At 50.2% G+C, this 17,132-nt stretch overlaps 1 protein-coding gene across 1 annotated transcript; it reads left to right on the top strand.

Moving 5' to 3' along the window:
• Positions 1-274: 274 nt before the first annotated feature.
• usp4 (ubiquitin specific peptidase 4 (proto-oncogene)) lies at positions 275-16,315 on the top strand. The gene is made up of 22 exons (XM_067234406.1): positions 275-426; positions 1,816-1,943; positions 2,104-2,234; positions 2,358-2,484; positions 2,686-2,831; positions 3,695-3,756; positions 4,023-4,196; positions 4,536-4,653; positions 4,745-4,918; positions 5,036-5,194; positions 5,366-5,590; positions 5,897-5,980; positions 6,208-6,302; positions 6,472-6,654; positions 8,079-8,287; positions 8,761-9,012; positions 9,630-9,700; positions 9,813-9,928; positions 10,666-10,815; positions 12,512-12,615; positions 13,534-13,622; positions 13,955-16,315. Exons 1-22 carry the CDS (start codon positions 275-277, stop codon positions 14,078-14,080), a joined length of 3,075 nt encoding a protein of 1,024 aa, XP_067090507.1. The 3' UTR covers positions 14,081-16,315.
• The last annotated feature ends 817 nt before the right edge of the window (positions 16,316-17,132 follow it).

Genomic DNA, 17,132 nt, shown 5'->3' with positions numbered 1-17,132 from the left:
GTCAATGAAATAGCTGGCAAGTGACGTCATTAGCTAGCTTGCTAGCGAAACAACCAACCAACTACATAATTTACTTGTATTCCTCTGTTATCTGTAGAGCTCGATAACTTGTACTAAAACAATATTTTAAAAATATTGTTTTATGTCCACTGCCAACTCAACTGGCGCCTCCACTGTCGAAAATCGGAAATTGTCAAAAAACCGCAAGTGCTTGTGTTGTGCATCCGCATCTGCTGTTCGTACTGCGCGTTCGCGATCCCGGTTTACTCATTTCATGATGGCCGAGGGAGGCGGACCCGAGTCGGGTAACGCGACAGACTCCGATCCGGAGCCGGTAGCCGCGCAGATACCGACGCCTTCAACAGAAAGTCAAAAACAGACTATCGGAACACTTCTCAAAACAACTCTTCGAAGGGGCGACGAATGGTAAGATTGGAACGGCAAGTGTTTAGAAATTATAGTTAGCCAGCTAGCTAGGTTGTTAGCTGACCATGCTAGCAAGCTAACGTTAGCTCACTACGCTGGTATTAGACAGCTCGTTTGCTAGTGCTAGCTAACTATCCAGCCATAGGGTTGACGTCAAGGGAGGATACCTAGCGTTAGCTGCTAACCATCCGTTCTGGTGTTATCACCATAGCTAACGCTAGCTAGCTGGTTAGCTAGCTTAGGCCATTCAGAAACGATAAACCGGTTTCCATCGAACAGGAAATGGCTTGATATCAGGAGTTGGACCACATTTCACAGAGGCATGCGAACTAACATTAGCACAGTTAGCCAGCTAACTTTAACTGAGCTAGCCTACCTATCTAGCTAGACAACCTGAATGGTAACGGTAAACAAAAACAAAAAAATGGGTAGCTGTATCATTATCTTTAACTACCAAGACAGGAGACTATTCACATTCTTGATTTACTGCTATACAATCACAGTCTTTGCTGCCAAAATTACATAAGTTAGCTAGCAAGCTAGTTACAATATGACGATGATGGTTGAGCCTTAGCAGGCCCCGGTTCAATGTGTAGAAGTGCAATGACTGCGACTGAGCTAGCTAGCTGACGAGTGCTTTGTCATTGGAACTGGATAAAGCCCAGGAACCGTTTCCTTGACAGTTTACTGTTTGTTGAGTTTGTCCATAGTTTTGTATAGTTTTCAGCAACATTGTCAAGTACTACTATAAAATAAATCGTACTCGTGAATGGAAAGTAGGCGTCAGAATAGACAAATGGGCTAACAAAACACCAACACCCTAGCTAAGTTTCAACATGTCTTGATATCAGCAGTTTGTATACATTGTTGTGAGGTACTCAACCAAATGGCATTAAAGATTGGTCAACATCATTGGGCCCAATGGCCTAAATTCCACCAGCCCAAATCGGTGTTAAAGTTACAGGAGTGTTGTAAACACTGAAACCCAATTAGTATGTCTCTAGTTGCTTAATGGAAAGTTGTGCTAAGGAGTTAAGTTTTACTCATGTACGTTGGACTGTAAAATGTTGCTAACAAGCTTATGCCGTGGAGGAGATTCCTTCTTGGGATGAGATTAGGACATCCCAGCTTGCTGTTACTATATCTGCAATGATTACCTACAGCATGAGGCTGTTTGTATTGGAGGTGTTGCATAATATCTTGGCTGAGTTTGGAAGACACAACAGTAAACAAATATTTTGGTTTTTGGACAGCTAACAAAATGTGAGAACTAAGCTTTGTCAAATGTCTACCAATCCTAGGGTAGGTTTTAGTCTCAGGTATTATTAAAATACACTGTAGCTCGTATTTGCCTGGTTTCCCTTATCAAGTCATATGTATTTTTTTCAGGTTCCTGATTGACAGCAGATGGTTTAAACAGTGGAAGAAGTATGTGGGCTTTGACAGCTGGGATATGTACAACGTTGGAGAGCACAGTCTCTATCCAGGACCCATCGACAACTCTGGGTTGTTCTCGGGTAAGGGAGGCACTGAGTTTGGGTTGTACAAAATGTTAAAGGCAGAGTTGGTAATGTTGAGACACACCTTTCTTGTCACGTTTGACTTTCCAGTCGACACACAAGTGTTATCTTAGTCAGCAGCTGCGTACGTTATGACACATTCTGTTTTGATCTGCAGACCAAGAGACCCAAATCTTGAAGGAGCACCTTATAGATGAGCTGGACTATGTCCTGGTCCCCACAGAGGCCTGGAACAAGCTCGTCCACTGGTACGGGTGCCTTGAAGACCAGCAGCCCATCGTTAGAAAGGTGTGACTGAAATGAAGAAAAAATACATGTTACCCCCCCCCCCCCTCCCCACTATAGACTCTTTGTATTCCACGGACTGTGATCTGTCTGTACTCGTCTCTAACGGTTACCCTTTTCACCTAGGTGGTGGAACATGGCATGTTTGTGAAGCACTGTAAGGTGGAAGTCTACCTGTTGGAATTAAACCTGTGTGAGAATAACAACATGGACAATGTGGTCACGCGTCACTTCAGCAAAGCCGACACCATAGGTGAGAGAACACCCGGTGTCACAGGGAAATGTCTGGTTCACTTTCAAGTTCACTATTTAAATCATTTTGAGTGTCAGTGTTAATTGTCTGTATATGAGGAGCTGGTACTTGATGTTGCATATGTGTTAACTTCTCTCTCCCCCCCCCCCCCCCCCCCACCTGCCTTATTGCGTGTATATCTGCCACATTGGCTGCTCTCAGACACCATAGAGAAGGAGATGAGGTTGTTGTTTGAGATCCCATCCGGGAGCGAGACGCGGCTGTGGAACAAGTACATGAGCAACACGTACGAGCAGCTGAACAAGCCAGACAGCACCGTGCAGGATGCCGGTCTCTTCCAGGGCCAGGTACAGAACACATGCCTCCCCCCCCAGGTACAGAACACACACCTCACCCCCCAGGTACAGAACACACACCTCACCCCCCAGGTACAGAACACACACCTCACCCCCCAGGTACAGAACACATGCCTCCCCCCCCAGGTACAGAACACACACCTCACCCCCCAGGTACAGAACACACACCTCACCCCCCAGGTACAGAACACATGCCTCCCCCCCCAGGTACAGAACACACACCTCACCCCCCAGGTACAGAACACACACCTCACCCCCCAGGTACAGAACACACACCTCACCCCCCAGGTACAGAACACACACCTCACCCCCCAGGTACAGAACACACACCTCACCCCCCAGGTACAGAACACACACCTCACCCCCCAGGTACAGAACACACACCTCACCCCCCAGGTACAGAACACACACCTCACCCCCAGGTACAGAACACATGCCTCCCCCCCAGGTACAGAACACTCACCTCACCCCCCAGGTACAGAACACATGCCTCCCCCCCAGGTACAGAACACTCACCTCACCCCCCAGGTACAGAACACACGCCTTACCCAGGGCCACAGAACCTCACCCTGACGAGGGTAGACCCTCCGAACTGACCTCCGCCTCGCTGATAACCCCCACACTAACAAACCAAGCTCAGGGTTACAATAGCATTTGTTTATTTCGGGAATAACATCAGGCGTTGCTGAGATCTGATTGGCTGGTATGTTTGCTGTGTGTCTGGGTGCCACCAGGTGTCATCACAGACAGACATTAGTATTTGAAACACACAGGAATGTTGCCATGGCAAGTTGTGTTTGTTTGATGGGTGGACCAGCTCGCCTGACAACGCTCATCTGGCTTGTTGCCCATAGGTGCTTGTGATCGAACGCAAGAATGAGGATGGCAGTTGGCCTAGACAAGCTTCCCATCCAAAGTAAGTCTCAATATCACATGGCCTTATCAAACTGGAATTAGGCATCACTAACGACAAAAGACTCCTCCAATATCAAGGCATATCATACGTACGCTACCACGTCCTATGTTCGTATAAAGTATGGCTACGCCAAGCACAGAATTTGCTCCTAGATATTCAATTCAAGCATCGCTCCCCAGCCCTACGTTCGAAGGATAAACACTGATGTTAAAGTCTTTATTGCAGAGGTTTGATTGTAAAATGTGTCTCTGCGTGTTCCCCTCCAGATCTAGTACAGCAACCTCCAGGAATTTCACTACCTCCCCAAAGCTCTCTTCCACCTCCTCTGCACCCATCTCCTCCACCTCCTCAGCACCTATCTCCTCCACCGTCACTAACGGAGACAGCAGCAGCAGCAGCTCAGGCTACACGCTGAACAACAGCACCTCCTCTGGAAACAGGCACGGACACTTCACACGCCTCGTCAGATGCTAAGATATGCTAGCTGTTCGTTGAGCAGGATTGCTAAGCTATGCTAGCTGTTCGTTGAGCAGGATTGCTAAAATATTCTAGCTGTTCGTTGAGCAGGATTGCTAAGCTATGCTAGCTGTTCGTTGAGCAGGATACTTCGTTTACTGTTGGGTTTTTCCACTGCTAGGAGCTAAGCTTACGTTAATCATCCTCGGGCTAAGATTGTAAGCTGGGTCAAGAGTTGTTGTTATGGTGTAAGTTCTGTGTGTCATATCGGTTGTTTCTGTGACTGGTCGGGGCTTTGATAGACATCTACTCTGCTCCAATAGATTGGGGGGATACAACTCCTACAGCTCCTCCTACAACTACAGAGAGTCGGCATCCCAACCTGGCTTATGTGGCCTCAGTAACCTAGGCAACACCTGCTTTATGAACTCTGCCCTCCAGGTACACACGGTCAAACACACACACACACATCCACACAGACTGACAGACAGCTGTTCACTTCTAAACCGTGTACTTTCCACCTGCTCCACAGTGCCTGAGCAATGCGTCCCCCCTCACCGAATACTTCCTGGACGACCAGTACGAGGCAGAGATCAACCGGGAGAACCCACTCGGGATGAGGGGGGAGATCGCAGAGGCCTACGCAGACCTGGTCAAGCAGATGTGGCTCAGCCGAAGCAGCTACGTAGCCCCCCGCACCTTTAAAGTGAGCCGCCCCTCCGCCGACAACAGCCCCTGATCTACAGCGGACGTTTTCCCAAGTTCACTTATGATGTTCCTGGTTCCCCTGGTCCTGATCCCCCCCTCTCCGTGTTTGTGTTAGACCCAGGTGGGGCGCTTCGCCCCCCAGTTTTCGGGCTACCAGCAGCAGGACTCCCAGGAGCTTCTGGCCTTCCTGCTGGATGGCCTCCACGAGGACCTGAACCGTGTCAAGAAGAAGCCTTACCTTGCCCTGAGAGACGCAGAGGGCCGCCCCGACGAGGTGCACACACACACACACATCTGTCCTGGCTATGGAGAGTGTGTGTGAATACATCATGTCTGCAGTCTATATCTGTATAACCGTTTGAAATGCTTGGATGGTTTCGGCCATGAGCAAGGCTCAGCGTGTTTGTTCTTCACTAGATGGTAAGGTGGGGTCGTGCTTTCTCAGATTGTAGCTAAGGAGGCCTGGAGTAACCACCGGCTGCGGAACGACTCCATCATCGTGGACATCTTTCACGGCCTCTTCAAGTCCACCCTGGTGTGTCCGGAATGCTCCAAGGTCTCCGTGACCTTTGACCCTTTCTGCTACCTCACGCTGCCTTTGCCCATGAAGAAGGATCGCACCATGGAGGTGTTTCTGGTCCGCTCCGATCCCCAGTCCAGACCTACGCAGGTACGCTCTCATCTCACTGCTGTTCTGGAACATGCCTTTGTTTTGTTATTTTTTTTACCTGGAAAGGAATCTTAGTTAGTCAACAGATCTGGTCAGGCCCCTGAAGACACTTGTCTTGTTTGTGCAAGTATGTTATTAATAGCGTTATTTAGTGTTGTACATGGGTATATCATGACAGAGTATTCCTCCATGGTATGCTGCAGATGGATCTGTAAATGTCCTTTTGTGTGTGTACCTTTTAGTATTAATTCTGCGTCAATCCCTGAGTAGTCCAGTTCATGTTCTCTCTGTCCACCTCTCCCCCAGTACCGAGTGGTGGTCCCCAAGCTGGGAGCAGTGACAGACCTGTGCGCCGCTCTGTCCAGGCTCTCTGGCATCCCTGCGGAGAACGTGAGAGCTTTGCCCTTTTCCTGTTGGTCAAATGAACCTGAATGAGCACCTGCTGAATACAGAGCACTGTTCTGTCCCACACTCACTCTCCAGACCCTCTTTGGAATCAGCTTTATTAGAACCCCCCCAACCATCTAGCTTCATTTATATCCTGTTTGGGTGAACTGTCCCTTTTTTAGATGTCACCAAGTAGCGGAGGTGTGAACAGCTTTCCTTGTTTGCTTCAGATGGTGGTGGCCGACGTTTACAATCACAGGTTCCACAAGATCTACAGACGAGACGACGGACTCAACCAGATCATGGAGAAAGATGACATCTTTGTGTAAGCCTCACACACACACACACACACACACACCCACACCCTCACACACACCCTCACACACACTCACCCTCACACACACACACACACACACACACATTTGTGGAGGAGATGAACAGGAGGCGGTATGTGGTGGTCGTGTGTGTGTATCGTCTGGTGTGGGGTGTTCCAGGTACGAGGTTCAGGAGGAGGACAGTGAGAGGATGAACCTGCCTGTGTACTTCAGGGAGCGCCACTCCAAACACCCAGGGGGCTCCACGGGCACCATGCTGTTTGGACAGCCGCTGCTCATCACTGTGCCCAGGCACAACCTGGTCGCCGACACTCTCTACGAGAAAGTGCTGGAAAGGATTGGGTGAGTGGGTTGGGTGTCTGGGGGATTGTGTTTTGTGTGTGTGTGTGACTTTTCTGTGCATTGCTCCGCCTTAATACCGTGGAACTTAGGCATATAATTGTCACAAACTTAATTAAGTTTACCATATGCTAAGATAACGATTTGGCTAACACACTCCTTGATTGGGCTAACACACCCTCTGCTACAGTGGGTCTCCACCCTGGTCCTCAAGGACCCCCCTGTCCTGCATGTTCTAGATGTTTCCCTGCTCCAACACACCTGATTCTAAAGAACGTGTCGTTACCTGGCTCCTGCTGAGCTTGATAACGACCCGTTTATTTGAACCAGGTGTGTTGGAGCAGGGAGACATGCAGGACAGGGGTCCCTGAGGACCAGGTGAAGACCCCTGCTCCCCCCGATGTAGCTAACCCCCTGCTCCCCAATGTAGCTAACCCCCTGCTCCCCCCGATGTAGCTAACCCCCTGCTCCCCGATGTAGCTAACCCCCTGCTCCCCCCGATGTAGCTAACCCCCTGCTCCCCGATGTAGCTAACCCCCTGCTCCCCCCGATGTAGCTAACCCCCTGCTCCCCGATGTAGCTAACCCCCTGCTCCCCAATGTAGCTAACCCCCTGCTCCCCAATGTAGCTAACCCCCTGCTCCCCCCGATGTAGCTAACCCCCTGCTCCCCAATGTAGCTAACCCCCTGCTCCCCCCGATGTAGCTAACCCCCTGCTCCCCGATGTAGCTAACCCCCTGCTCCCCCCGATGTAGCTAACCCCCTGCTCCCCCCGATGTAGCTAACCCCCTGCTCCCCCCGACGTAGCTAACCCCCTGCTCCCCGATGTAGCTAACCCCCTGCTCCCCCCGATGTAGCTAACCCCCTGCTCCCCGATGTAGCTAACCCCCTGCTCCCCCCGACGTAGCTAACCCCCTGCTCCCCCCCGATGTAGCTAACCCCCTGCTCCCCCCGATGTAGCTAACCCCCTGCTCCCCCCGATGTAGCTAACCCCCTGCTCCCCCCGATGTAGCTAACCCCCTGCTCCCCCCGACGTAGCTAACCCCCTGCTCCCCCCGATGTAGCTAACCCCCTGCTCCCCCCGATGTAGCTAACCCCCTGCTCCCCGATGTAGCTAACCCCCTGCTCCCCGATGTAGCTAACCCCCTGCTCCCCGATGTAGCTAACCCCCTGCTCCCCCCGACGTAGCTAACCCCCTGCTCCCCCCCGATGTAGCTAACCCCCTGCTCCCCGATGTAGCTAACCCCCTGCTCCCCCCGACGTAGCTAACCCCCTGCTCCCCGATGTAGCTAACCCCCTGCTCCCCGATGTAGCTAACCCCCTGCTCCCCCCCGATGTAGCTAACCCCCTGCTCCCCCCGACGTAGCTAACCCCCTGCTCCCCCCCGATGTAGCTAACCCCCTGCTCCCTGTCCTCCCCCGTCCCCAGGCGCTACGTGAAACGCGTGGCGAGCCCCGGTGGCGAGGGGCGGGCCTCGGCCTCCGCCAGCTGCAGCCAGGCCTCGGAGTGCTCCACGGTGGCCACGGCGACGTCCAATCACAACGCGGGGCCGGCCAAGTGCGGCAGCCCACCTTCTGGCTCCAGCAACGGCAGCAGCCACGCAGGGACTTGCAACGGACCCAACGGAGTGTGTGAGGGTGAGCTCCACGCCTCCACACCGGCGGGCTTCCACCCGCTGCCCTGCATGTCTTAGATGTTTCTCTGTTCCTGCACACCTTATTCAGACGGATAGGTTGTTATTAAGCTCTGCTGAAACCGCTAACCACACATTCTTTTTGTCCTGGTGTGTGGGTGGAGGGAACTGGCAGGAGGGTGGGTCCTGAGGACCAGGGCGTTCTAGATGTGTCCTGTCTCCGGCTCATCTGCTTATAATGAGTGGTCCTCATCAGGCTTCAGCAGAGCTCTTATAACGACCCAACACTAGCAGCTGGGGACTTCATACCTTGCTTCTGATAGGCTCAGTCCGTTATTTCCTGTCACATTTGAGGTCCTCAATATCAGGCCAATAGCAAGACCACCACAGCCTTAAAAGGATATTGTAAATCAAAGCCACGCCCTACATGCTACGACCCAGCGTGTCTCATCCGAATGCGGTCGTCACGGTTTCCAGGTGAGGAGGAGGCCATGGAGCACCAGGTGAGCCCCGAGCCAGAGAACGGCCAATCGGAGGAGGGTGAGGAAGAGGAAGAGGAGGAGGAGGAAGGGGGGGTGTCGGACGTGGAGAACGGGCCAAAGAGCGGTGGGAAGAAGCGGCCGTCCAGCAGCCGGCCTCCCAGACTCTTCACCTTCAGCATGGTCAACTCCTACGGCACCGCCAACATCAGCCCCCTGCCTTGCGACGGCAACGTCCTCAAACTCAACAGTCAGTATTCACACAGGCTTGGCAGGGGTGGGAGTTTTCCGTAGAGGCTTGTATTAGCGTGTAAAGCGTTTTTGGTTGTTGTTGTTAGGGATGCTCACTTTGAAGAAAATTAATTGAGCGATAACCGACGCTCGTTAATGACCATTAACCGTTAAACGACAAGATAAAAAATTTAGAATGGACGAGTGTCTGAAAAGTTATACCAATACAATAAATACAATTCCCAAAAAGGGTTGATTATTAAACAGCAGCATAAATGACAACAAACCAAAAACCCATTGAATCCGAGAGCGCTGGCTGTACCCACAACCAGCGCTCTCGGATTCAATGGGTTTTTGGTTTTGCTGCTCAACAACGAAAACAGAGATTGCCAAAGTAGCAGTAAGTCGATAGATTTGTCGCTAGATGCGACTTCTTTGTCCCGAGAGAAGGTGAAGAGTTGCTAAATCTAGTAGCATTGTCGCTAAATTTGCAACACTGTTTTAACCTATATTAGTAACCGGTAAACATTAGTATTGTCGGTCAACGGGTACACGGTTAATTATGAGCATCCTTAGTTGTTAAGTGAACGTTCAGCTCGTTGCTTGAGAAGTTAATCGAGCTTCTTGTGTCCGCAGCACATTCCACCGTGGCAATAGACTGGGACTCGGACACCAAGAAGCTGTGTTACGACGACAGAGAGGAAGAGGTCAGTACTTCAATTTGGGCATGTGTGTATGTTTTCTGATGTGTGTGCGTGTATAAATGTTTGATGAGTGTTTCTGGTGTGTGTGGTGTGTGTGTGTGTGGCGCGTGCGCAGGCCTATGAGAAGCACGACAGCATGCTGCAGCTGCAGAAGAAGAAGGCCAGCGTGGCTCTGAGAGAGTGCATCGAGCTCTTCACCACCATGGAGACACTGGGGGAGCACGATCCCTGGTACCACCTGCCTGTTCCCTGGGATTTTCATGTGCCTGGGTTCAAATCCCCCCTGTGCCCTCCTGCCTGGGGTCATGTGCCTGGGTTCAAATCCCCCTGTGCCCTCCTGCCTGGGGTCATGTGCCTGGGTTCAAATCCCCCCTGTGCCCTCCTGCCTGGGGTCATGTGCCTGGGTTCAAATCCCCCCTGTGCCCTCCTGCCTGGGGTCATGTGCCTGGGTTCAAATCCCCCCTGTGCCCTCCTGCCTGGGTTCAAATCCCCCCTGTGCCCTCCTGCCTGGGGTCATGTGCCTGGGTTCAAATCCCCCCTGTGCCCTCCTGCCTGGGGTCATGTGCCTGGGTTCAAATCCCCCCTGTGCCCTCCTGCCTGGGGTCATGTGCCTGGGTTCAAATCCCCCTGTGCCCTCCTGCCTGGGATCTTGTGCCAGGGTTCATTATACATGAAAAGGGCAAATTCATCCCTCCCACTTTTCATAATTTAACAGCCGCATCCTCGGTTATTGATAAACTGTCCCTCACACATTTAAGAACAAACGTACACCCCTGTTCAAATCCCTCTAACAAAACATTCTTAACTAGAGGGATCTTGTAGACGCTTGTTAGTGGGGCTATTTGCATCTAGAAGATTGACACAACAAGCTGTTCTTGGTATTGTAACCTCATCGCAGTTTTGATCCTTCAACATAATTCCTGTGTTGCTCCAGCCGTGTTACTGTAACAGCTTACCTGTCCACACAGGTACTGCCCCACCTGTAAGAAGCACCAACAGGCCACCAAGAAGTTTGACCTGTGGTCGCTGCCTCGCGTCCTGGTTGTCCACCTGAAACGCTTCTCCTACAACCGCTGCTGGAGAGACAAGCTGGACACCGTGGTGGACTTCCCTGTCAGGTACACTAGTCACGTCACACGGGGGCCCGGGTTCGATTCCAGCCTGGGCTGTTTCCTGCCTGTCCTCCCTCTCCCCTGTCCTCCCTTCCTCCCTCTCCTCTGTCCTCCCTCTCCTCTGTCCTCCCTCCCTCTCCTCTGTCCTCCCTCCCTCTCCTCTGTCCTCCCTCTCCTCTGTCCTCCCTCCCTCTCCTCTGTCCTCCCTCCCTCTCCTCTGTCCTCCCTCTCCTCTGTCCTCCCTCCCTCTCTCCCCTGTCCTCCCTCCCTCCTCTGTCCTCTCTCCCTCCTCTGTCCTCCCTCCCTCCTCTGTCCTCCCTCCCTCTCCCCTGTCCTCCTTCTCTCTCCCCTCTCCTCCCTCCCTCCTCTCCCCTGTCCCCCCTCCCTCCCCCCTGTCCTCCCTCCCTCCCCCCTGTCCTCCCTCCCTCCCCCCTGTCCTCCCTCCCTCCCCCCTGTCCTCCCTCCCTCTCCCCTGTCCTCCCTCCCTCCTCTGTCCTCCCTCCCTCCTCTGTCCTCCCTCCCTCTCCCCTGTCCTCCTTCTCTCTCCCCTCTCCTCCCTCCCTCCTCTCCCCTCTCCTCCCTCCCTCCTCTCCCCTGTCCTCCCTCCCTCCCCCCTGTCCTCCTTCTCTCTCCCCTCTCCTCCCTCCCTCCTCTCCCCTGTCCTCCCTCCCTCCCCCCTGTCCTCCCTCCCCCCTGTCCTCCCTCCCTCCCCCCTGTCCTCCCTCCCTCCCCTCTGTCCCCCCTCCCCCCTGTCCTCCCTCTCTCTCCCCTGTCCTCCCCCTCTCTCCCCTGTCCTCCCTCTCTCTCCCCTGTCCTCCCTCTCTCTCCCCTGTCCTCCCTCCCTCTCCTCTGTCCTCCTTCTCTCTCTCCCCTGTCCTCCCTCCCTCTCCCCTGTCCTCCTTCTCTCTCCCCTCTCCTCCCTCGCTCTTCCTGTCAGTCTACTACACAACATCACAAAGAAGCAGAAGTGCCCTGACATTTTAAAAGCCCGAAAGCTGGATATAGCTTAGTCCTCTTTTCTAAATTATACCTTTTTTGAAATACTTACTCCCAAATTAAGATTTATTTAAAGGGTGTGTGATCGTTCTGGACTTGACAAGTAGTAGCAGGAGCCATACTTTGGAAGGAGCTCATTTGCATTGTTTGAAGTCTACAGTTTTCTTTCCTCTGTTTTAGAAGGAAGTCTCACTCTCATCTGTGAGCACTGAGCCTAAACATGTAACTCTAGAATGACACGGCACAATGGTTGCTTTGAATAGTGAATGTGCACGGTTTCATCTCACCTGACACAAAGCTCCTTACAGCCAGAAATGAGGGTTTCTTTTGGTATGTGGTATATGGAACGTGCAGTGGTATGAAAAGTGTGTGTGTTTATGTAAAACTGTGTGTGTAACCCTGTCAGACCTTGTTCCCTGGCCCTGAGTCACTCTACCCAGCAGGAAGTAGGAGGCTGTAATGTGCTAGCTGTATAACGCTAGCTGCATCCAGCATCTTAGTTATGCTTACTCATGCTTACTGAGCAGGTGGAAAGCACAACACCTTCTTTGTTCTGTCTCCATAACCTGTCAGTCCTGGGAGAAGAACTACACACCCAAGTTTATGCTGAACAACCTACAGTTGTGCCAAGCAAGTGTCTGTATTTTAGAGATTAAACAGAATACTGTTTGCTTGTGCGTCTGACTGTTTTCTCGTTTGCCCGCAGGGACCTGAACATGTCTGAGTTTGTGTGCGACCCCAAGGCCGGACCCTATATCTATGACCTCATCGCTGTCTCGAACCACTATGGAGGAATGGGCGGAGGCCACTGTGAGTAAATGACACTCGCGGCTGTGGTTGGAGTAAGATTCAACTGGGTGGCCCGGTAGCTCACATGATTCCTGCATATACCATGTAGGCTGAGGCCTTAGCGCTGAGGCCTTAGCGCTGAGGCCTTACCGCTGAGGCCTGGGTTCAAACTGGCCTGGGCTCTTTCGTGCATGTTTTCCCCTCTCTGCCTGTCTCTCTAGTATCTATTTCTTTCAATCTCTCCCTGCCTTTGCTGTCACAGTTCACTTCAAACTGTTATAGAAATAGCATCCTGAAAGTTAGACATGTTTATCTGCGGTTTATCACACCTGATTCAAATGAAGGGTCGTTATCAAGCTCAGCAGAAGCCTGATAACGACCCTTCATTTGAATCAGGTGTGTTGGAGCAGATAAACATCTCTAACTTTCAGGACAGTGGGCCCTGAGGACCAGGGTTGAAGATCTCTGATAGTGTTTATGTTAACAGAATCTCGCACGATCACGTCCAGTAAGGTGAGCTCAAAGCTGTATGCCTAAGTGGGAAAGTTCCCCACCATGTGCGGAAACCCACAGAACTTTACAGTCCAACATGTAATGTTGCTCAGCAACATATTGGGTAATCCAGGTCTGTAAATGAACACATTCCTCCAGAGGAGATCCTTAGCTGACCTCCTAAACAACACTGCCAACAAGGTAGGTGTTGGAAAGCGTTTGGCTGAAATGTTACATTACATTTAGTCATTTAGCAGACGCTTTTATCCAGAGCGACTTGCAGTAAGTACAGGGACATTCTCCCCGAGGCAAGTAGGGTGAAGTGCCTTGCCCAAAGACACAACGTCAGTTGGCACAGCCAGGAATCGAACTGGCAACCTTCAGATTACTAGCCCGACTCCCTCACCGCTCAGCCACCTGACAGCCATGTTCTTTCTTTGCCAACAGACACGGCCTACGGCAAGAACAAAGCAGACGGGAAGTGGCACTACTTTGACGACAGCAGCGTGTCTGCCGCATCGGAGGACCAGATAGTGGTAAGATCACCTCCACACCTCCCTCTTCAACAGCCATCCCTCTCATCTCTCTGACCCATCATGTCATTTTTACATTGTTTAATGTTTATGATGTTGAACTCCTCCTAACTTAATAGAATCAGCTTTACTGGACAAGCGTGTCCACGCACACAAGGAGTTTGACTCTGGTTATTACTCACAAACAAGAAGACGGTTATTATTAGCAGCAACAAGTAGTTATTAAACGCTTACGTCTTTAGCATGGTGATGTCAGTGGTAGCTTACTGCTGGTGTGGTGTGTCGGTGTAACCGTATCCTTCCTGGTGACACAGCCGTCTCATCTTTCCCCTCAGACAAAAGCTGCTTACGTGCTCTTCTACCAGCGGCGTGACGCGGGCGACGCCCCCCTGAAGCCCGCCTCCCCCTCTCTGGGGGGCGCCGGCCCAGAAGCAGCCGACTATCACATGGACACCAACTGAGCGTGCGGCGCTGGGGCCGGCGGAGGCGTGACATGCACTGAAGCAAACGACGACGACACGACGAGAGACACGTTGACACACACACACACACACCCCCACCCGAGCTTCTTCAGTGACAGTGAGACTGCAGAGTCAATATTATTATTATTATTATTATTCCTTCTCACACACCCTGCACCCCTGTGTTTTGTTTTTGATGATCTTATATACATCGTCACGGAGATCGGAACGCCTTGTCTGTCAGACGAGCAACTTAAGAGACTTCCCCCTGGAGCTGCTGATGTTGTCCGCTTAGTTTGGGGGAGGGGGGGGGGGCGAGAGAAACCACTGAGAGGAGTATAGAAGAAGGTGAAGTATCCTCTCACTGGACACATGAGATTGTTAGAAGTGACCTAAAAATGCATAGTGATTTAACGCAGACTTTTCTGTTTTACCCGCTAGAAAAGTTCGAAAATAAAAAAAGCCAAATCTTGTTTTCAACCAAAGCGTTCCAAATTATACATGGAAAGGGAATGTACCAACTCTTTTTGTGTGAGGCTGGAGGATCGGGGATGAGAGAAAGGTCATGTTTGTTAGCCTTTCAGGTTTTGGAGAATTTATGCAAACATGCTCGTAACATTGCGATGAGCTCAGGGGTCAGCACGTGGCTGGGACTGACGTGTGACCTTAACCAGACGCGTAGAGATTTGAGCTAGTCAGCTCGAGGTGTCTCAGCTCGCTGCAGACACACTCCTATTGGTCTAAGAGACTGTGTGTTGCTGTGTCCAGGTTGTTTCTCTGTGTAAACTCCCTTCCTCCCCATCTCTCACCAACCCCCCCCCCCCCCGCCTCCTCTCCCTCACCCCCCCCCCCCCCCTTCCAAGCTGATCGACTGCTCGTTCGTTGTGAAGCCTAGCATGCTAGCTAGCTCCTGTTTCTTTCATACACCTTGACTCAAGGGGAAATAATCCAGTTAACAAAAAACGTCTCTTGACGCATGCACGCACTCTCACACACACACTCACACAATGCTACAGCGGCCTTTGGTTTTGCAACCTGTTTGAAGAGGAGGAACTTTTAGTTGTCACAGGATTTCATGGTTAAAACCTTTTTGTTTTGTTTGCATTTGGAAAGTGTGAATATGTGGGATGTATGATAAGGCCTTAGCGTAGAGATCTCACAGCTAGCGGTTGAAAGCTATACTTAATTGCTCCCCCCTGGTACACGTGCAGATGGCTTATATTGTACAGTGTTGCAGCTCTGCATTCGTATGGCTGTATTCAATATCTACAAAAGCACGTGGAGTGAAGCTGACTTCAGACCAGTAAAGAAAGGTGGTGCTTGAATTATTTTTGTTTTTTACTTGAAACTGCTGACGATCAACAATAAGCAATCTTATGTCATCAGGAGGAATGGGAGAGCAGTGAGTGAATGATCTGTGTGTTCTGCTGGGCACAGGCACCTGCTGTCCAGCTTTTAGTCTTTTTCCAAATGACTCGGCCAATGAAATCGCTATTGAAAATAAAATGTTATAGATAAGTCTTGTTTGTCAATGGGAACATTCAGTTAGAGTAACGAGTAATACAAACAAGTTTAACAAATGATTTTTTTGGTTGCTATGTGCTGTAGCTTGGTACCCCATACAAAGCTGGCTGATGCCAACTACATGTGGTGTTTGAGAAAAGGGCTGTTGGTGACATAATACAGTAGAAGATGCGTCAGCAGCTAGTGTCTCTAAAATCACCAACCCCAGATTCAGTAGCCAATAGTCTTGTGAGAACATAACCAGTGACACCTTTTATGGATAAAAAAAAAAAAAAGACAAAGTAGATGCACCGTGGCATTTGTCTTGTGCTTTTCCCATGTCACAGCAGCATGTTCAGAGAGAGGTCTTTCAGACGACACACCACTCTAATGATGCGGCCCATCTCAGATGAGAACTTTAATTACTATAACCATATTTATGCCAATGAATAGAAAAGCTTTATATTATCTCTGTAATATTCCGCTAAAGTCAGTGAAAAAACAACAAAAAATATTCAGCTGTCCAAAAACATATTTACATTTTCTTTAAATCATGAGCGACTTCTACACTTCAGTTTAAGTTTGCTGTTAAAAATATTTATTAGATGTAAATAATCACAATATTTGAGATAGATACATAACTGTCCTTATATTTATCATATTGCCCATATCTGCAATATTTGTTTTTAATGGGAAGTTATTTGGATTGAAAATACAATAAAGATTGGAAGGCTTAAAAGGATGTTTGGACATATGTTTGGACGTTTCTTTTGGAAGAGGTTGATAACCAAGTGCAGTAGGACAATATATTAAGTATTTTCGATGTGAAAAGCCATCTGAAGAAGCCTGAAACTTCAATATGGCTCATGTCTAGTTTTACAGCACATGCTTGGAAGTATATTGAGGTGTGTTGCTTTATCAGTATCGTTGTGAAATCACCTTTTTCCTCAATGATGAAACATTACATCCTGATTTCAAAAAGTACTGAATCACTCTGCAAATAGGCTATCACTTCCTCTAACCTTTTGCTCCCATACATAAGACATTTCGTGACGTTCTCAAGCTGTGAAAAAACATCCTGGTCTCTATTTGGGCCTGGTCTGAAGACCGTCAAGCCGACGACCCCGCAACAAGGACTCACAGCATGTTTGTGGGACCTTGGTCATGGCACAGTAAGAGGACTAAACTGTTGAGAAAACCATTAGTTTATTGGCCCAAATGAGCCAATTCTGTGAACTGTTCAACTTGAGTAACATTCAAATTAGGTTCAACAATTAATTTTTATTAAGGAACTGAGAATACAAAATACGGCTTCTCACCGTGACTTGCACACGCTACGCTGTTGCAATTCTTGGAACGTGCCACCCCCTCCTGAAACCATTCGGTCATGTTGCCAGCATACGTTGCTCATAACATCAGTTCAGTCTACGGCACTCAACCCTTGTGTTATCTTCGGGTCATTCTGACCCATTAGTCATTGTGACCCACCGTCGTATAGCCACAAATTTACCTCATACAAAAACAAAGTGAAGCCTTTTCTTTTAACCGT

The sequence above is a fragment of the Osmerus mordax genome, chromosome 1, assembly GCF_038355195.1.
Source record: "Osmerus mordax isolate fOsmMor3 chromosome 1, fOsmMor3.pri, whole genome shotgun sequence".
In the NCBI taxonomy this organism is placed as follows: domain Eukaryota; kingdom Metazoa; phylum Chordata; class Actinopteri; order Osmeriformes; family Osmeridae; genus Osmerus; species Osmerus mordax.
The sequence above is the reverse complement of the archived record's forward strand: the minus strand, read 5'-3'. Positions and strand labels throughout refer to the sequence as shown.